Below are 18059 nucleotides of genomic sequence, written 5' to 3' on the forward strand. Positions count from 1 at the left end.
CAGGTACACCCTGTTTTCAGGCAGCGACCAGTGTTGACGCAGTCTATGCGCCCAGGCTGGGGAAGGCGCTGGAATCGGTGATGTTGATGCTGGACTGGGCACCACCGCGGCCTCCGCGACCACGGCCTTCGCCACGTCCACGTCCCTCACCACCACGTCCACGTCCGCGGAACTCGCCACGACCTTCGCCGCGACCACGTCCCTCGCCACGGGACTCACCACCACGGCCACGACCCTCGCCGCGGAACTCGCCACGGCCACGGCCGCGTCCTCCACGGGCACCGCCCTCACGGGGAGGGGGAGCAAGCATACGGTCACCGTCGAGCTCAACGTGGACCTTCTCCTTGCGGGCGCGCTCGCGCTTGGCCTTGCCCTGGGAACCGGCCATGAAGTCTTCTTGCTCCTCACGGGAGAGGGCAGTGCCCTCAGGGAACTTCTTGCTGCTGCCCTCGTTGGCCTTGCGGACGTTCTGGGCGGCAAGAGAGAGCTTCCTCTCGGCCAACTCGGCGAGGTAGGCGGTGTAGGACTTGCTCTTGTCCTCAGGCTCGGCCTCGGCGGCGTCCTCAGCGTCCTCCTTGATGGCGTCCTTCTCTTCAGCCTGGGCAATGGCCTCGCCAGCCTGCTCGTCAGCGAGCTCAGCGTTGCCGTCGTTTCCGCCCCAGCCGTGTGCGGCCTGCTTGTCGTGGTCGCTGAAAATTGTTAGATGGTATCAAGATATAGTGTGGGGTCGTTCATACGCGATGCCAGTCCTGCTATGACGGTCACCCTCGGCACGAGCAGCACCACCGCGGCCTCCTGCGCGTCCACCGCGACCACGGCCGCGGCCGCGAGTTGAAGCACCAGTAGGCTCTATAACAAATCAGTACATGTACGTGCAAACCAATGGTATTCCACTCACCACCAGATCCCCTTCCACGGTTCTTGTCAGAGCCGACACCGCGATCCCGGAAAGCTGTGTTTCGTTAGCCAGTGTTCATGGAGTTCCCCTTGTGAAGCCGGAGCATGTCAAACGCCCTATTGCTCAACGTACCGTTCTCGTTGGCGTTGTCGGTCTGCTTGGCACGGTTCTGGTGGCTCAGCCTCTCGGGCATGGGCTTGGGAGCGTCGGGTCCATCGCGCTTGCCATGCCTCATGACGGGCTTCTCAATTGCCCTCGTCGGTGGGTCAGCCGGCCTGTCGGGGTCGAGCTCGGGGTCATTGCCTGCGGGGTCGTGAGTGAATGTTCCGGTACTGTGCAGTGCGTCTGCGACATACCCAGCAGCTCGTAAATGTTCTGTACTTGTAATTAGCATCTTGAAGCTCTACAACAGACTGCAGCCACTCTTGCAGCTCTCAATGGGAGGGCGCGACGCTGGACCTGATGGCGGGGTGAGTTGGAGCTTACCTTGGAAGCAATTTGCGACATCTTGACGAATTGGAGCGCCTTTCGCGCTTTGCCCTTCTAGATGCACAATCTGCCGGGAGAGAAAAAGGATGCGAGAGCTTGCCCTACGAAATTTAGGGACGTGGCTCTCAGAATGTGACTCGCGAACGGGGTGATAGGCGCGATGTTGCGGGCAAGAGGTTTTGGTGATTCGAAATTGGGCGTGGGTTGCTTCCGTAAGCGAGTGATGTGGGGCTAGGACTATTGGAGGCACAGAAGCAACAACAACGCTGCAGTCGCAGCCGCATACAGCGCTTCAGTCGATTCCTGTGTAATGCTAGCCAGAAATGATACCCAGGGGAAGGGATCATCGAACAGAAGCTAGGCTTTCGATTGGACACTTCTGCTACACCGGTGTGAGGCTGGTGTGAATCAAGTGTGGCTTCAGGTGCACGTCATTCCGAGGCTCAAATCACACCAGGTATGCATCGTTCGAAAACTAAGCATCTAAGGCAAGTACAAATGCGTGTGATGCAGACTCAAGATAATGTTGCCAGTTGGCTGTATAACGAAACTGACGTCTTCCGTTTGCTCACTCTGGCAAGGAGCAATAGGCATTGTCAAAAGATTTCATGAGGCGGGATTGGGGTTGCGACTTCCATTGACAGTTGCGGTCGACTTGGATTACAATATGTACATGGCACCACCCCGTCTTCCGAACGGGCTGCAATACCAGAGTGAAACGTATGGATGAGAAGCATTCGTTGCTGTCCACAACAATAACCCCAAGCAATTTCCATCACAATATACACGTCGTATGACCTGTTTCAGGCTAAATAATAACTTTTTGAGAATTCCCCCGTAGCAAGACTCTGGGTCTGCTGTTGAACGCCGTCGTACTGTCGTGACACGTGGTCGATTGGGTAAAAGCAGTTGTTACGCCCGCTAAACAACGTCATTAAAAAGTATCAGTCGGCGGGCGACGATCCGGTTGGTCCCTGATCAACTTCCAATATAGCCTCCTCTTCCCATGAATCCTCCTCATATCATCATCTGCTCTCATACATCGTGGGGAAGTGCATGCTGGCCGAAAGTCCGAAGGGGTCGGCGTCGAGCATCGGGTCGTACGGGTCGAAAAGGTGGTTGTTGCCCATGCCATTGAAGTTGTGACCCCCGTCGTTGGGGGCTAAAGCTGCTGGGCTCGTAAAGGGAGGGTTCTGCGACGGCGGCATCGGCGGTGGCATGTTGTTCGAAGGGGGGAAGCTCTGCTGCGGGAACGGTCCGGGGCCAGCCGAGTGGTCGCTCGGGTCGTCATGGTCGTTGTAGGAGTCGGCTTGTTCCTCGTACTCCTGCTCTATAACACGAAATCAGCCTAGGATTACAAAGCCCTATACCTAAGAGGGGAAAGGAAACGGGTCAGCTTGCCGAGTTGACTCATATGGTCTGTGAATTGAGTCTGATAGAAAGACGAAGGACCACTGCTCTGAGTTATGCCGTTTCCGTTGCTGCCAACGGTAGACGCGCTTGTCATGCCATTCGAGACAGGTTGGTTTGTTACAAGCGGAGAAGGTCGCTGAGCATTCATCATAGGAGTGAAGTTTGATCTAGGTGGTTGTGGTCGCAGCGGCTGTTGCTGCTGTTGATGCTGCTGCTGTTGCTGCTGTGGAGGAATGGGCCCAAAGTTGGGAGACACTGATTGACCGTGAGGTATGAAGCTCGGCGAGCGCGTTGCTGATTGAGCAGGCGACGACATGTGTGAACCAGGAGTGGGTTGCGACAGTGGTGAACGCTGAATCGGCCCATCCGGTTGTATCATGGGCAAGCCATTTAGACTATCAACCTTGGGCGGGCCTTGCAGCGACCGCCTCTGTTGTTGTCTGTTCAATATAGCACGTTGTTGGAGAGGCGCCTGATTTGGCGAAGTATGTGCAGAGGCTGGGGCTCTGGTCGGCCCCAGGTTTGGACTGCCAGTCTTCGCGCGCAGCTCGGCCTGGACGTCGATACCTAGTGGAGCAAGGGGTTAGCGTGTGTACGCTGATGGATAGACATGTTGATAAGATCGGGGCTACCTTTCTCTAGCAGAATCCTCTCGAGTAGAGAATTCTTATACCGGAGCATAAGGCACTCGTCGGCGGCGTTGCGGTGACTGTTCTGCAGGTTCTGCAGGGTATCCTCATGGTGCTTTATGGTGCTCTCGAGCTGCTTGATATACTCTGTGCGTCGCTCACGAAAGGCGGCTTGCGCCTGTCTATTGCGCTGCTTGCGCTCTTCTGAGGTGGCATAAATCTTACGACGCTTGGTTAGTCCTATCTTCGACATGGTAATCGGCGCTTCAATTGCTGCAGCCATGGCAGGCAACTGGTATCAGGAAGGCTCACAGGTTTACGGCCACCTTTGCGCTTCTGCTGCTGGGGCTCTTCCTGGGTATATGTCTCGGCCAGACCAGGTTCGGGCGACGATCCGATAGAGGAGGTCGAACCATCGCGCGAAGCCTCTGCCTTGCCCACGGGAGCCGTCATATCTGTTACGAGACTATCTCCCATCTGCGGCCACCGTACCCCTCGGTGCAGATAGAGGGGCACAGAGGCGCCAAGAGATGCGAGAGATGCGACAAAGGCAGGTCGAAGGAGATAGCAGGAGGCTCTGGTCGCTTAGACGCGCTTGTGCTGGGCAGCCGCAGCGCCGGGTCGAAAATCGATACGGTTTGTATGGGGTTTTGATAATGTATGATAAGAAGAAGGCGTTCGGGCCTGTGTGTGGTCGCGCAGTAGTTGTGAGGTAAGCTCTTGGGTAATGGAAACAGAGATGGGCTCGAACGGAGGGGCGGAGTGCTCGACTTGAAAAGGCGGGCGGACCACTCTCTGCTGCCCAGATCACCTCCTCCCATGTGGTTAAAGCTCGACACTCGACTCGCCTCCAGGAAGATGTGCCTTCTGGCGCGCGACGAATCGCAGCCGCGCGAACGCTGCTGGGCACTTCCAACGCGCAATGACGGCCAAGCGTGCGGGAGCGCGGTTGGCCGATAGCTCAGAATTTTCTCGCGGGGTGCTCACGCTGCATCACGGCTCTGGCAAGCAGGCTTCGTGCAAGACGCCTTGGTGGAGGACGCCGAACATGGCTGCCCCAGCCGAGCTGGATCGCGATACTGCATCCGGCGTAGCTGCGTGGTTAGTTCCCGCGCCACTAGAAACTTTTACACCCTTTCTCCGGTTCTCCATGGACGCGCAGTGCAGACTGCGAGTCTTGGGCGGTTATCTATCAGGCGTCTCCCATCCAAGGGCGATCGACCGCGACATCTATGCATCTGTCTGATTTCATCTGCGCAGCCATGAAGTGTTCCTGTGAAAAGCAAGCAACTCGTCGTCGCATCGACACCAGCCCACCGACGTCGGAGCGCGCTGCCCCTGCACCGAGGCCACGCACCTCGTCCATATGAAGCCATCCTACTCGCAGGCGGCATATCTAAGGCTGACGAGCATGTTCCATCTGGCATGACGAGGGGTGCAGCTTGCGATAACGATCGATACGAAGACCAGTCAGTCCATCCGACATGCCTCACCGATGAACCTTGGACGTCTTCTCAGCCGTGACCAGGACAACGCCAGTAGCTGAAGCGCAACGGAATTCCGATCACGCTCTTTCGCTCGTCACGTGGCTTGACTCTCCTGCTAGTCAGGGGACGGAATTTTGCGAACAGCGAGCAAGGAGCCAAGCCGGCCTCAAAGCCTGACGCATGCACAGCACACCACTACCACACATCTGGTACTCTAGACAATTCTCTCCGCCAACGCTGCATCCAGCTTCCGAACCGCTACCGAAGTCTAACCTAGGGATCACCGGAGGTCGTTGCTTTATGCACCACATGAGTCCTATTCGCCCGAAGCAGCCATAGCGTCACCACGCTTTTTCTCGGCTCTGCGAGCAGGTGACCTTTGACGCGGTCGAGACTTTCGTACGAGCAAATTGGCTGCGCCTTGTCACATCGTGACATTGACATCCAGCCGTGTCAAATAGTCGAGACGTGTCAAATCGGCATCGTCGCGGCATCACACAGTCGGAATTGCCTGCTAGATGCGGCTTCCTCGGATTGCTCTACATGAGCCCCGGAACATGCAATCTTGAAATCATAATTGATGTATAACAATGCGTACTATAAATTCCACACAAGTCTAGGAAGTAGCAGCATGCCTGTGAGTGCCGTGCCGTGTCGTCTTGCCTTCAAGTGGCCCAGCGACTAGCGAGGCACTACTGTCAGTATGAACGTAAGAGTAGTCAAGCAGTGTAGACTCTCAGTGCAACGATTTTGGTTGCATATTCATCAGCGACAATTGTTTGCTCCGGACACTGTTGATCGCTCATGCTAACTTCAACCGCCACGTATGGCATCATCATGGAAAGAGCGATTACGGCACAGGTTCATTCCTCACCTCTAGAGGCAATGAAACGACACATTGGAGCATTCAGTCTCCAACACGCAACCCTCAAGCGACAGTTCTCACCACTACCAGGATATCCAAGCATTGACATAGTCTCATATGACTTTCATCCTGTTTTCAGCAGTATCAGATCCCGCATCAATCACTCGGTCAGCTCCTAGTCGCTAGTCGCCAGCTTCGCGCGCAGTCTATCGTTTACGAGGGTGCTCCGCATGATACAAATTCCCAAAGCATCGCGCTGACGGTAGGCAGCAATGACATTTTCCGAGATAGCGGGACGGCTGCTGAAAGGGTCAGGACACTCGCAGCCACCGCCGGTCAAAGAGCAGCTACCTAACGCCCATCCTTCACCAGATCGGACCAGTATCTCGTCTCTGCTCGCTTCGTCAGAGTCAATCAACGGCAATACCATAGCTGGTGAAGGCATGCTTGGTAGCCATCTTGGTGAACAAAGAGGGCACTCCATCGCCTCTTCATGGGCTAAAACCCGGCCCTTGTCAGACATTCGCGAACTCACCGAATCAAGCTTAGCTGATACTATACCTCGAAACGCCCTATCTAATTACTTTCCCCGTAGCATCTCTCGCACGGAGATGTCGCGTCGGCCCTCTGCTGCTACAGGACGACGTCCAAGCAACGACAACCGACATGGCGAAAACATAGAACCCGACCGGAAGAATAGCATCGAAAGTAACGGTATAAGATCCACCTGCAGAGGTCGGGCTTCTAGAACACCATCTCCATCAAGTCCTGCAGATAACATCAGCATATGCAGCATATACAGCGTTCCAGCAGGCAACGTGCCGCCACGATCCTCTTCACGCCCTCGTGCACCTAGCACCTCACGAACCCGACAGCCGCAACAGATACCACCTATACACATAACGCAGGCGACAGCAACAAACACAATTAACGCAATACCTACTATTCCTCTCCAGCCTACTAATAACTGTTCCAACACTATCCTTCGACACGGTCAATCGCAGTCTCCTCTACGCCACATCGTCGCTCGCCTCGATCCTAAATCTCAAGACACCAACCGACGCATACCCTCCAGGACCTTTGTTCGTGATCCACTATCAAAAGATCTGCTAGAATTCCCATTACACCGACATCCACGAATTGAGCTTGGCCTGGACTTATCCGCAGGCATATTTGTAGGCGGAAGCTCTATTGAAGGGACTGTTCAGATAAACGTCGACGATGCAGAGCGAATACGTCATAGAAGGACTCTGGACATTGCTCGGATATCTATCGATCTTCTTGGGACGGAGGAGATAAGTGGTAACAGACGAGCTGTCTTTCTCAACCTAGCCACAGAGCTTATCGACGAGCAAAATCCGCCGCCTCAGAATATGGTAGATACCCAAGAGCCAATAAGTTCAGCAGATATATTCTGGCATCTGATGCCTTCTACGACGAACCTTGCTTTCAACCTAAGTTTACCTCTCAACGTCGGGCCTCCACCCTTCCAATCGAAGAATGCAAGGATCCGCTACATACTTTGTGTGTCTCTTCTTATTCGCGACCAAGGAAGGCAGTACATTGTCAGAACTTCTCAAGACGTTATAGTGCTCTCAGTGTACGATCGTATGAGATGTTTCGATTTCGGTTTTGTGGTTACATGCTAACACAAGGTAGCTGAGAAGGCACTTATGTCGCTTCCCAGCCCCTTGACTGCATCAGATGAGTGGATCAAGCCCCGGGAAAACACTGTCGAGGTCGTTCGGGTCACAGCAGGTCTACATCGTCAAGTCTGGGTTAGCGGTACTAGCCTTTACGTCGATGTCCACATTGCCAATAACAGTCGCAAAACAGTAAAGAAGATCGAGCTTCAATTGGAAAGGGACATACTATGCTATAAACACGTCTGTTATGAGTGCATATTTTACGATCACACAATCATGCTAATGGGAGTATTTTGCAGGCTGCTGCCGCTACGATGGAGAAGTCTGCTGGTCAGGCTCGCATTTTTGACAGCAACGAGCGGTCTATTCTCAGCAAATCCATCGTGAGGAATGGCTGCGCTGGCTGGAACGGCGTTTCTGCACACCAAACCCACATCAGAACTTGTGACCTTGAGGTACCTCGAGGCCATGGTACGGTGAAGTGTGGTAGGTGCTCCATCATGGCGTAACATGAGCCGCCTTTCTGACTGAAGTAGGCAAGTACTTCGAAGTCAGGTACTTTCTGAATGTCATCATCGCGAGTGCACATACGTAAGTATTCGCATGATTCTCACCGATGGCGCTGACCTTGTTCAGAAAGCTCGTTACCGTTCAATTACCAATCGTACTCATCCACATGGTACGTCTCATGACTAACCCCTCTCTCGCACCCGCTGATCGTCACATATCAGAACTCTCTGGACGTAGTCCCCAACTCTGTCGCCCAAGTGGCCATGGCTATCGAAGAGAAGCGCACAGCCCGCCGCTCACCACCCCGCCTTGGCCGCCGTCCATCCGAATCGGTTCAAGGCCGCGCATTCGCAGCACCGCGCATGCAATCTTTGGAACGCATGCGCGCACGTGAGGAAGCCATCCAAGAACTCGGTCAAGCCCTCGAGCAGAGTCCTCGCAAATATGGTCTCCGCCGCGCAAATTCCAATTTTGATTACCATACCCCACCTTCCAATCGCAAAGGCAGAATCGTAGGCGATGGCGAAGCAGCAGACCTCCAGGACCGTTTAAGGCGCGTGAGATCCAACGAGACGATCGGATCCAGACCTCCTACCCTCCACAGGGTCAATTCGACGCGGTCGAGACGTGGCGCAGGATCGGCGTTTGGGTTTCGCGAAGCGGAGGTTCGGGAGGACATCGAGCTGGGTGGCTTGGGTGCGTCAGGGGATGGGCTGCTAAACGAGAGACTAGCCAGGAGCAGTGATCGGCAATATCGGTTTAGCAAAAAGAAGAGCGTAGAAAGGTGGAAGGGTGTAGCCAATGTGGGTGTTGGGTGGCTGAAGGGGAATGGGATCAAGGATGAGAGAGAGCGAGAGGGATGGATATGATCTCGCACTGCTTGTTATGATTCCTGTACCTTGGATAGCGCGTTAGCATGTGTGACGCATTGACTGGCGACGTTGTCTTTCTCTTCTTGGTTTTGGATACGAAACGCGGCGTTAGGTCATGGCATTGCTACGTGGAGACCTCACGTACACTATGAGCAGCGATAAATTAATGTTGTTTGAATTGGACTATCGTGTACATGATAGTCTAAAAGCCTCGATATATAATACAGTCATGTCGTGATATAGTCGTTAACCTTCTTTGGAACCCTTGCCATGCAATATGATACAGTTTTGTACACAGTACGCCAAGACAGTCGTAGCAGTAGAAGCTCTCTCATAAGGCTATGCTTATGACCTGCTCTTGGCAAGCTCAGATTGAGCGGTCGAAGTGGGACCTCCCTTTACGCGCTCTCCACCAGTGACCTTCTTCTCACCCTCGGTGATGTCGTGTAGAGCCTCGCTAGTGATGGGCTCCTTAGCATGGCTCTGCGCCTGCGCCGTAGGACCTCCGGCTACCGGTCGTGCCTCGCCAGTGAGCTTCTTCTCGGCTTCAGTGATCTTGCTTAATGTCTCTGAGTCCAGCTTTCCTGAAGCAGAGGAATTGTTCGCATTCTTGGTGGATGTCGACGAGCCAGATGTAAGAGCGGACTGGGCGATGGACGTTGGGCCTCCTTGCATGACCTCAGCCTTGCCGGTAAGCAGCTTCTCGCCCTCGGTGATGTCGTGAATGACTTGTGCTGTCAGGTTCTGGCCAGCGTGCTGTTGGGCTTTTGCGGTTGGGCCTCCCTTCGCTGGTTCATCCTTGCCGGTGATAAGCTTCTCTGCCGCAGTGATCTGGGAGATGAAGTTGGAGTCAACTTGGACGGACATGATCTGTGTTGTTGCGAAAAAGCGGTGGTTGCTGAGGTCGTTGATGTTGTTTCTGAATGATGGTCTTTGAGAGGCAATGCGAGCTGCCGGTCGTGCTGCGAGGAAAACGTTGCGGTTGATACGAAGCATTCTGGAGGCCATTGTTGCGGATTGTTTATATGCCTATTGTGTTGAATGGGAAGGTGCAATGGTACGAGCTGTGTATCCGATTTTGTAGTGTGATGGATTACTGATGTAATGCGAAAATAAAATCGTCTGAGGGTGTGCTTGGTGTGACGTTAATATGGGGAAAGATGGATTCAGATGGCTATTGGCAACTTCTCGATTCAAATGTTCGACCGTGCACAGCAAATCTCTGCATCACTGGCGACGACATTACGCTTGATGACCCTGAGATGCAGGTACCATATCACCGATTGCCGCAGCGACTTCTCGATGCGTGCCCATGATGTGGTGGAACTATGATGTCAGCATCCTGGGGAACGAGAGCGACGACGATTTGGGTGCACTAGCGGTGAGCTAGCATCACGATCCGATCTAAGGGTCCAGACGCAAACTTCACAACATCATTCACGATGACGATCCTATGCGAATCGGATAGCACAAGAAGAACCCACTGTGATGAGTGTTAAGTCGCTTTGGCGATTTGCGTTCGGTCATAGACCCAGAACGAACAACTCATGTCAGATCGTCAGAATGACACACTGGCCACCAACACCCTATGCAACTGCAGCGACGTAACAGCGAGTACTAAGATATGGCGGATTTATCTTGTATCTTTTAACTAGGGATGCTGCTCCATCAGGCGAACGCACCCGAGCGGAAAACGATCCCTCCGAACAGATCGCAAGTACACGTGCTGATCAAGCCATCGAACCGTTCCTGTCGCGCAGTGCTTGGGTACTTCTTTCACTGATAGCATCCTGCTCGATACTGATCCGTATCTCTGTAGACATCACCAGGTTTCCCATTGGCAGCGCAATTGTTTCATCCTCGTCCATACGCGCATACGTCGAGGGGCCGAATCGTGAACCGCGCGCGTTTTCTCTTAAACCATCCTTCGTAATCCCATGCCCGTCGCTGGTTCCAGAGATATGACGCGAACCGGCCTGCGCGTTGAAGCCCTGCGTCGTGAAGTCGACAAGTTGATTGAGGATGTCGAACTCGAGTTTCAGCTTGATGGCGTAGGCGAGTGTTTTCCAGCTTGTCTGAACCTCATAAAGACCAGCATATTGGAAAGCGAGGATAGTAACGTCGAGCGCGATGACAACCGAATTCACGGCGATGAGATGATTGAAGAGGCGCTTCGCATCTGGGCCTCTGAACACAGCCGAGCTGCGCATGAGTATGAAGGTGCGATAGATGTACAGCCCGCTGATGACACACTCTTGAAAGACAAACCACGTAACCTGGAATACCTCCCACTTCTCGTAGATCTCGAGCCACTTTCCAGGTTTCGTCAGACTGGATCCAGTCATAAGCGTAGTTGCTCCTCCTTGCACGACAATGCAGTCAGCGATGATTATGTATAGCAACCATTTGTCCGTCTTCCCTGAGCTGATGAGATGCAGCCGCGACCAGAGAACGACAGATTGGCCAGTAATCATGAGTATGCCCCCGCCGCACGCCATGGTGATCTCCAGTGGGATTGAGTCGCATACATTATAGTTGCGGATGAAATAGCCGAAGGCGTGTATAATGATCCCGAGAGACGCTGCGATCAGCGCGTAGAAGTAGACCCCGCGATACGAGCGGAATCGACGGAAGATTCTGACGAAGACCTCAAGAGAATGAGAGACGGCGAGTGCGAGGAAGACGATGACGATGAGAGAGGTCCTGTAACTCAACGTGGGATTTGAGCCCATACCTTCAGCTCGATCAACCAATCGGAAAGACATTGTTGGTGTGACTGTTACCGAAATCACTTCTCACAAGATCGTGAGATGCAAAGACCAAGATGAGCTTGGTGCAGTTGCGATTGTAAAGTTCATCTGGATAGCTGAAGAAAGGCCGAGGGGATGAGGACCCGACCGTGGACCGCCTTCTCCTACTCAAAAGACTTGCAACAATTCCTATTCACACCACACTTGACGCGCACGCTGAGATTCGTTGGCCTCATTCTGTACTCGTTCGATCCAGACTGACCGCCACCAAACTTTGAATCCTTCGATCCGTGCCCCACACCCTGGTTCCTGGCTGAACGTCGATCATCACTGGCTCGCATGCATCATCCGCGGCCCGCCTACAAGGAACATGTGTTCGAGGGCATGTCATCACGACGCAGATGAAGGGGCTGATGCGAAGCCTTGCTTTTGAAACGCGTATGTGAATAAGGAGGGCTGCTAGCAATGTTGGGGCGGGGAAGATGTCCACCAATAGAATGAAAGGGGGGGGGGACACTCTGATCGCTGCTTGTATCCTTGTTGAGTCTGGCACAGAACAGGTATTGTTTGACTAGAGCTCGCCGGGTTGTGGTCATTATGGCTCACGCATTGTCAGCGGTTGTTGGTTGCCCACCGAATCATAGACTGGCACAGAATTTTGTTTCTTCGATGTAGGGTTATTGACTAAGATGTTAGACCAACATGCGTACTTCTAAGCCACGATCGGAAGCATTTCTCCAGCTATAGATCTGACAGTTCCCTGAGATTAGGCAGCCAAGACTACTCAACGGATACTATGCTGCACGAAATGCTCACCGTCCTTTCAATTACAGGCGTATTGTGTAAGCGATGATTTCCTTCTGTGAGGGGAGTTGACCAAGTTGTTGTCACCTCCAGAGTGAATGTGACAAAAGGTACGCAAAACTTGCGCTTCTGCAATCGCCTCCTAGAACTGTCGTTCTTAGATAAAATTGCGAGATGTCCAATTGTATTACCGAATATAATGAGGAAGCCAGCATCTGTAACACAAGTAGCCGAGTAATTCTAACTACGTGATGACTAAGTCCTACATTTGAAGCCGCCACCGTACAAGCATGTTGCTGCAGCCACGTCTACCACCTCATAATTCGCCAGAACTTGGCAAGATGATCCCTTCCCTCGCGCATTGCCTGTTGCTACAATGTTCTCAGATCTGCGACCTACCCAGGTAGCAGATTTACAGCAAACAGGCTGCAAGTGGCTTGCGACAGCTCTTCGACGGACCCTCCCTGCAGCATGTCTCGAGCTGGTGGGGCGTGTTCGATCCGTACGATCCTGATAGTTCGAGGTTGAGAAGCAACTGTTGTAATAGTGTGATATAGCATCCTTTGCTGTTCTTACGTTTGGCACTGATAAGGCGTTGAAGGACGAGCCGACGTACTACCGACGTCTGGGTTAGTGCTTGCCGAACAGGATGTAGGCAATGTGTCAATAAAACCTTATCAATCCAGAGCCGCTTGATGCGCCGTCTCAAGCTAACGGAAAAGATCCGACGGATAACCCATGCGACGACTTTGCACCGACGGAAATTCGCTGCAAGTCGTGTAATAGCGAGTTGGGGAGTTGATAGCCGTAAAGTTAGGTGAGGCAACAATTGCGGGGCAATTGCCGATGCCGGGCAGTACTCCAACGGCTATCTAAGAACATCGGTATATTGGTATTGTGTCGGCATTGCATGAACAAGATCTCATCAAGAAAACGTACTGCATACACTTAGTCTTTGAAAGCTTTCTCCAGGTTTCGAAGGCACGTCGCAAGATTGAGTGTAAGCTGCATGAATGTGCCACATATTAACAGATTGACAGGAACAAAAACACATCTAAAGCGATGTCTAGACCTGAAGTGCAAATCCCTCAAGGTACTGTTGTAGGCACCACCTTACGCGGCGACTACCCTCGTGCGGTTGAAGCCTTCAAGGGCGTTCCTTATGCATTACCACCAACAGGTGAACGCCGCTTCCGACCACCAGAGAAAGTGGCACCAAGTCAGGAGACTATCGATGCCTCAAACTTCGGTCCAAGAGCGCCAGCACAGCAGTTCATCGTGCTTGGACCGACGCTCGAGGAGAGTGAAGACTGCCTTACTGTTAACATCTTCCGACAAGCTGAACACAATGGATCAGACGCCCTGCCAGTGGCAGTGTATCTTCATGGAGGGGCTTTCAATCGGGGAAATGCCGCAATGCATGACACTGCATCCATGGTGGGATGGTCTGAACTTCCCTTTGTTGCAGTGTCATTCGGCTATCGCATAGGAGCCCTAGGCTTTCTACCATCAAAGCTGAGCGCCGCAGAAGGCGCGCTCAACCTAGGTCTGAAGGATCAGATGTGCTTGCTGGATTGGGTCGAAGAGAACATCCAGCACTTTGGGGGCGATAAGAACAACGTAACGCTCATAGGACTTTCAGCTGGCGCACATTCTGTGAGTACAAGCCTGTGTTCTTTCTGATCAGCTTGACTGACATTTCTCTAGATAGGACACCACCTCTTGAATTACCAAGAGGGCATAAAGCCTAAGTTTCACCGTGTTGTCATAGAATCTGGCGCTCCAACGTCCCGGGCCGTCCGTAACCCAGACGCAGAAATCCACGAAATGCAATTTGCCGACTTCTTGAAGGAAGTTGAATGTCCATCGTCACTACCCGAGTCAGAGATATTTACCTACCTCCGCAAACTTCCGACTTCCGCAATCGCTAAAGCCCAAACTAAGGTCTTCCAAAAGTACAACCCCAGTCTACGTTGGGCGTTCCAACCAGTGATTGATAACGAAATCATTCGCCGCCGTCCAATTGACGCCTGGCGAACAGGGAAATGGCACAAAATGCCAATCATGACCGGATTTCAAGGCAACGAAGGCTCACTGTATGTGAACAAAAACATGTCGACCTCTGCAGATTTCCTGAGTTTCTGGAAGACATTGCTGCCGCAGATGAGCGAAGATGATATTCAAACAATAAACCGTTTGTATCCTGATCCGACAGAGGTACCCGAATCGATCTATAAAGAGACACGACTCGAGCACGGTGTTGGTCCAATGTATAAGCGTATCGAAGCGGCTTATGCACACTATGCATACGTGGCCCCAGTCCGTCAAACGGCTTTCTATGCTAGCCAGAATACCCCCGTATATCTATACCACTGGGCAATGAAGCGAGATATCGTCTACGGAGCTCGTCACGCAGACAACATGTTCTATGAAGTAAGAGATCCTTCATTCATCGCGAAGTCTAAGAGCCAGGACGAGTTGTCGGGTACCCTGCATGCCTACGTCACTAGCTTCGTTTGTACCGGCACTCCAAATGCGCTTGGAGGCTCGTATGCCAACAGAACGGAATGGATGCCTTACAATAGATCAAATCCGAAGGTGATGATCTTTGGAAGAGACAATACGGAGTTGATTGGTGGAGAGACTATCGGCGAGCCGGCTATCATGGTTAGTGACACTTATGCGAAAGAGGAAAGTAAGTTTTGGTGGTCCAAGGTTGAGCTGTCTCAGCAGTAGTTCTCTAAGTGTACCAGGGGTTCACACATGTGTATCGAGAGCCCTCCATGTTCTATTCTGGACAGCGATTTGAACCATTCATATTCTTCTTCCACTGTTATTCATATTCACAGTTTAGCTTGCGGCACGATCTCATTAACCAGAGCAACAACCTTCTCAGCGCATCCGTACGACCCCTGATAACCCCACCCAGCGTGTCCATAATTGTGTACGACCCAGATTCCATCCATTTTCTCCCTCTCGATTCTGACACCAGATTCCCTTCCAGGTCTTAACCCAACGCCATGTCTAATAACATCAAGGTGTTCCGGCCCTTGGCCATCTGTCAGGTCAGGGGACATACTCACTGCTCTCTTCATGATGCGACTGGCGGTGTTGAGATCCGGTTGGCTCTCCCAATTTCCATTCTGCATCGTGCCTCCTAGGATTGTTCCTCCACCAACAGCTCGTGTCATCATATAACATGCCTGATCGTCGCCGTCATCCGTTCCAGAAACGCATATCATCGCTGGGGCCACGTTTCTCACTACGACCACTTGCCCGCGGATGGGGTAACAACTTTGATCCTCGACACCTCCTAGCTTGGCAGATGATAGTCCTGTCGCATTGACGATGATATCGGGACTGAAACCACTAACACCAATGGACCGTAATTCAGATACATGTGTTAAAACTTTTCGATGAAACACCACTCCGTTTGCGCGACATTGGCCCACTAGCCACGGGAGATAAAGCGCCGGGTTGATGCATACAGAGCCGAATTCACAGCCTGATGCCATTCCTGATGGCATCTCGGAGACAGGGAGATCTCGGTAGTCGTCCACCAGTTCGCGCCACCAGGGGTTCTCAGCAAACACGTTGCTAAAAGTTGTGCCGCCACTACTTCTTAGCTTATCCATGTCTTTTCGTCGGCGATAGATTCGACATTCTAATTTGTTAGCCATGGACAGTGATATGTAATGGTAGAAGAGATTACTGACTCTGAAGATGGATGCCTGCTTCTGGTACATCTGTCGCTAGCCGCTTCAGTTGGGGCCATGTTTTGCGTTCATATTGACTATCTGATGATGAAGACATCCTTCCCGCTATGCGTCAGCTGATTTTGTAGCTTGTAGCTTTTGTGTGCAAGCTCACGGCATGAAGTTTGCGCCAGCCCATGGTGATGCATATTCAATGTCGTGGTCGCCTGGCATATGCTTTGCTACAACTGCGATCTTATTGCTTGGATCCTTGGATAGGAGATACGCTGATGTCAGCCCGGAGACTCCTGCTCTTCACCACAAGATGTGTTAGCTGTAGAAAGACGACCTCTGCTGCACGATGGAACGAGCTTACCCGATAACGATGATATTAGGCATTGTGTAGCTGTCGTTGTACAAACGTCACGTAGGTGCGCCAACGATTACCGGGAGTTGTTTGCAAGTTTCAATGAACGACGGGCTATTGTCTCGAGGTGCACAAGCGGTTATTGGTCTCGCTAAGCCTTAAGTAGTCAACGGGTCAAAGGTGCATGTTCGACGCCAAGCCCGCACCACAAGTTCTCCGCCGGGTAACCCAAAGCTTCCGGTATCCACGATCGGGTCGTATCACTCGCGAGGCTCATGAATGCCGACCTTCTTGTTAAATGTATTGCGCAGGCCTGAATTGAGTGATTTCTTGGATTCATGCTTCCAGTTTGTTATCGATAAGATTGCGTCACTCAATCAGGCAAGGCGTCGGCCGCACCCTCCCAGCTCCTGCACGTTCCCAACAGCTACATCTTCCGAATCATCACGACCAAAGAGAACCGCATTTACACCCTGGTCACGCTTACAGTCTCGCAATTGTCGTCTCCAAAACTGCGACACAATCCATCCCGACTTTGGCACCGAGAGCCAACTGCGGAACCGGTATGCACGTCCGGCACTAAGATGCAATGTCAAAACGATTACTTGCCACACCGCCACGTAAGTGACCTACCGGTTTCTGGTCGAATTTGGAGAAGAACTTATCATATACTTCATTCATGGTCCTGAAGTCGTCCATGGAGGTGACAAAGATGTTAAGTTTGATAACGCTAGCAAGGCTACTACCAGCTGCTTTGAGTATGGTGGACAGGTTTTTAAGTACTCGATGCTGAGGCAATATAATTAGCTGGTGTTGACCTCTTCATGGCACACATATTTACTGTCTCTGCTTGTATACCTCCTGGGATGATCTGCATCGTTTTCCCCTCGAGCGTAAGGCTGCCAGAGCAATGGACCATACCGTTGCATACTACCTCCTGTGAAGCGTTGAGTGGGGCGGCTGGCGCGTCTTCAGTGTATGTCGTCTTTCTAGACATGGTCAAAACAGTATCGGATGTAGAATTAGGTACCGAAAAGGATATCTGTCATCAAATCAACTATCTGAGAAGGATTGCAGCAGGTAACTATCTAATCTTGGTGACATATCGCACATTGTATGATTTGCATTGGCTGGAGAGATGCCGTCCTCGGAGCTCTCGTACAATCGATAGATCGGGAAATAGGTAGATACAAGGACAGAGATATGCCGACAGCAACAACATCCAGCCGAAGTATTACCGAGACGCAAAAAGAAGGCTAACGGCGGCTAGCGCTCACTAAAAGTTCTGACCCTGGATGTCACAAGACACTAATTGTATCTCCCATCTGCAAGTACGTGGCGTTCTTATCACTACTGATGTCGCTTCGCTATAGTTGCTGTAACGTTCTCATACTGTTGCATACTACTAATGTTGACCGGGGCAGCGACCCACAACTTCAATTCCTAACCCAGGGTGCGGGTTTCCAGCTTGTACGGAAGCACTGCTCCGCCTGATAACAAGATAGGAATAAAGTATGGAAGCTTCTTCCAAGCAACATGATTGGATAATCGATACCTGTCATCGAATATCCTCTTATCGAGACCCGCATAGGTTCTGCCCATGCGCAATCGGAATCCCATAGTGCGGGGTACGT

The 18059-nt window shown here is 52.1% G+C and overlaps 7 protein-coding genes across 7 annotated transcripts; 2 read left to right on the top strand and 5 right to left on the bottom strand.

Annotated features, from left to right (window-relative positions):
• Nucleotides 1–43: 43 nt before the first annotated feature.
• GT037_003966 (uncharacterized protein) lies at nt 44–1405 on the bottom strand (the record flags this gene model as incomplete). Its single annotated transcript, XM_038929013.1, has 6 exons — nt 44–689; nt 738–849; nt 899–952; nt 1031–1201; nt 1255–1273; nt 1385–1405. The coding sequence occupies 6 exons, from the start codon at nt 1403–1405 to the stop codon at nt 44–46; spliced, it is 1023 nt and encodes a 340-aa protein (XP_038788720.1).
• A 1007-nt stretch (nt 1406–2412) lies between these two features.
• On the bottom strand, nt 2413–3882 carry GT037_003967 (bzip transcription factor; the record flags this gene model as incomplete). The annotated part of the gene is made up of 4 exons (XM_038929014.1): nt 2413–2717; nt 2777–3367; nt 3433–3721; nt 3742–3882. The coding sequence occupies 4 exons, from the start codon at nt 3880–3882 to the stop codon at nt 2413–2415; spliced, it is 1326 nt and encodes a 441-aa protein (XP_038788721.1).
• A 2171-nt stretch (nt 3883–6053) lies between these two features.
• Nucleotides 6054–8806, top strand: GT037_003968 (uncharacterized protein; the record flags this gene model as incomplete). Its single annotated transcript, XM_038929015.1, has 6 exons — nt 6054–7389; nt 7441–7667; nt 7727–7913; nt 7964–8018; nt 8064–8106; nt 8159–8806. 6 exons carry the CDS (start codon nt 6054–6056, stop codon nt 8804–8806), a joined length of 2496 nt encoding a protein of 831 aa, XP_038788722.1.
• A 348-nt stretch (nt 8807–9154) lies between these two features.
• On the bottom strand, nt 9155–11574 carry GT037_003969 (uncharacterized protein; the record flags this gene model as incomplete). Its single annotated transcript, XM_038929016.1, has 2 exons — nt 9155–9838; nt 10636–11574. 2 exons carry the CDS (start codon nt 11572–11574, stop codon nt 9155–9157), a joined length of 1623 nt encoding a protein of 540 aa, XP_038788723.1.
• Nucleotides 11575–13425: 1851 nt separating this feature from the next.
• On the top strand, nt 13426–15099 carry GT037_003970 (acetylcholinesterase precursor; the record flags this gene model as incomplete). Its single annotated transcript, XM_038929017.1, has 2 exons — nt 13426–14019; nt 14071–15099. The coding sequence occupies 2 exons, from the start codon at nt 13426–13428 to the stop codon at nt 15097–15099; spliced, it is 1623 nt and encodes a 540-aa protein (XP_038788724.1).
• Nucleotides 15100–15206: 107 nt separating this feature from the next.
• Nucleotides 15207–16457, bottom strand: GT037_003971 (d-amino-acid oxidase; the record flags this gene model as incomplete). Its single annotated transcript, XM_038929018.1, has 4 exons — nt 15207–16027; nt 16080–16177; nt 16234–16371; nt 16435–16457. The coding sequence occupies 4 exons, from the start codon at nt 16455–16457 to the stop codon at nt 15207–15209; spliced, it is 1080 nt and encodes a 359-aa protein (XP_038788725.1).
• Nucleotides 16458–16908: 451 nt separating this feature from the next.
• Nucleotides 16909–17422, bottom strand: GT037_003972 (uncharacterized protein; the record flags this gene model as incomplete). Its single annotated transcript, XM_038929019.1, has 3 exons — nt 16909–17004; nt 17059–17214; nt 17267–17422. 3 exons carry the CDS (start codon nt 17420–17422, stop codon nt 16909–16911), a joined length of 408 nt encoding a protein of 135 aa, XP_038788726.1.
• Between the last annotated feature and the right edge of the window lie 637 nt (nt 17423–18059).

This window comes from Alternaria burnsii, assembly GCF_013036055.1.
Source record: "Alternaria burnsii strain CBS107.38 chromosome Unknown 730, whole genome shotgun sequence".
Taxonomy (NCBI): Eukaryota; Fungi; Ascomycota; class Dothideomycetes; order Pleosporales; family Pleosporaceae; genus Alternaria; species Alternaria burnsii.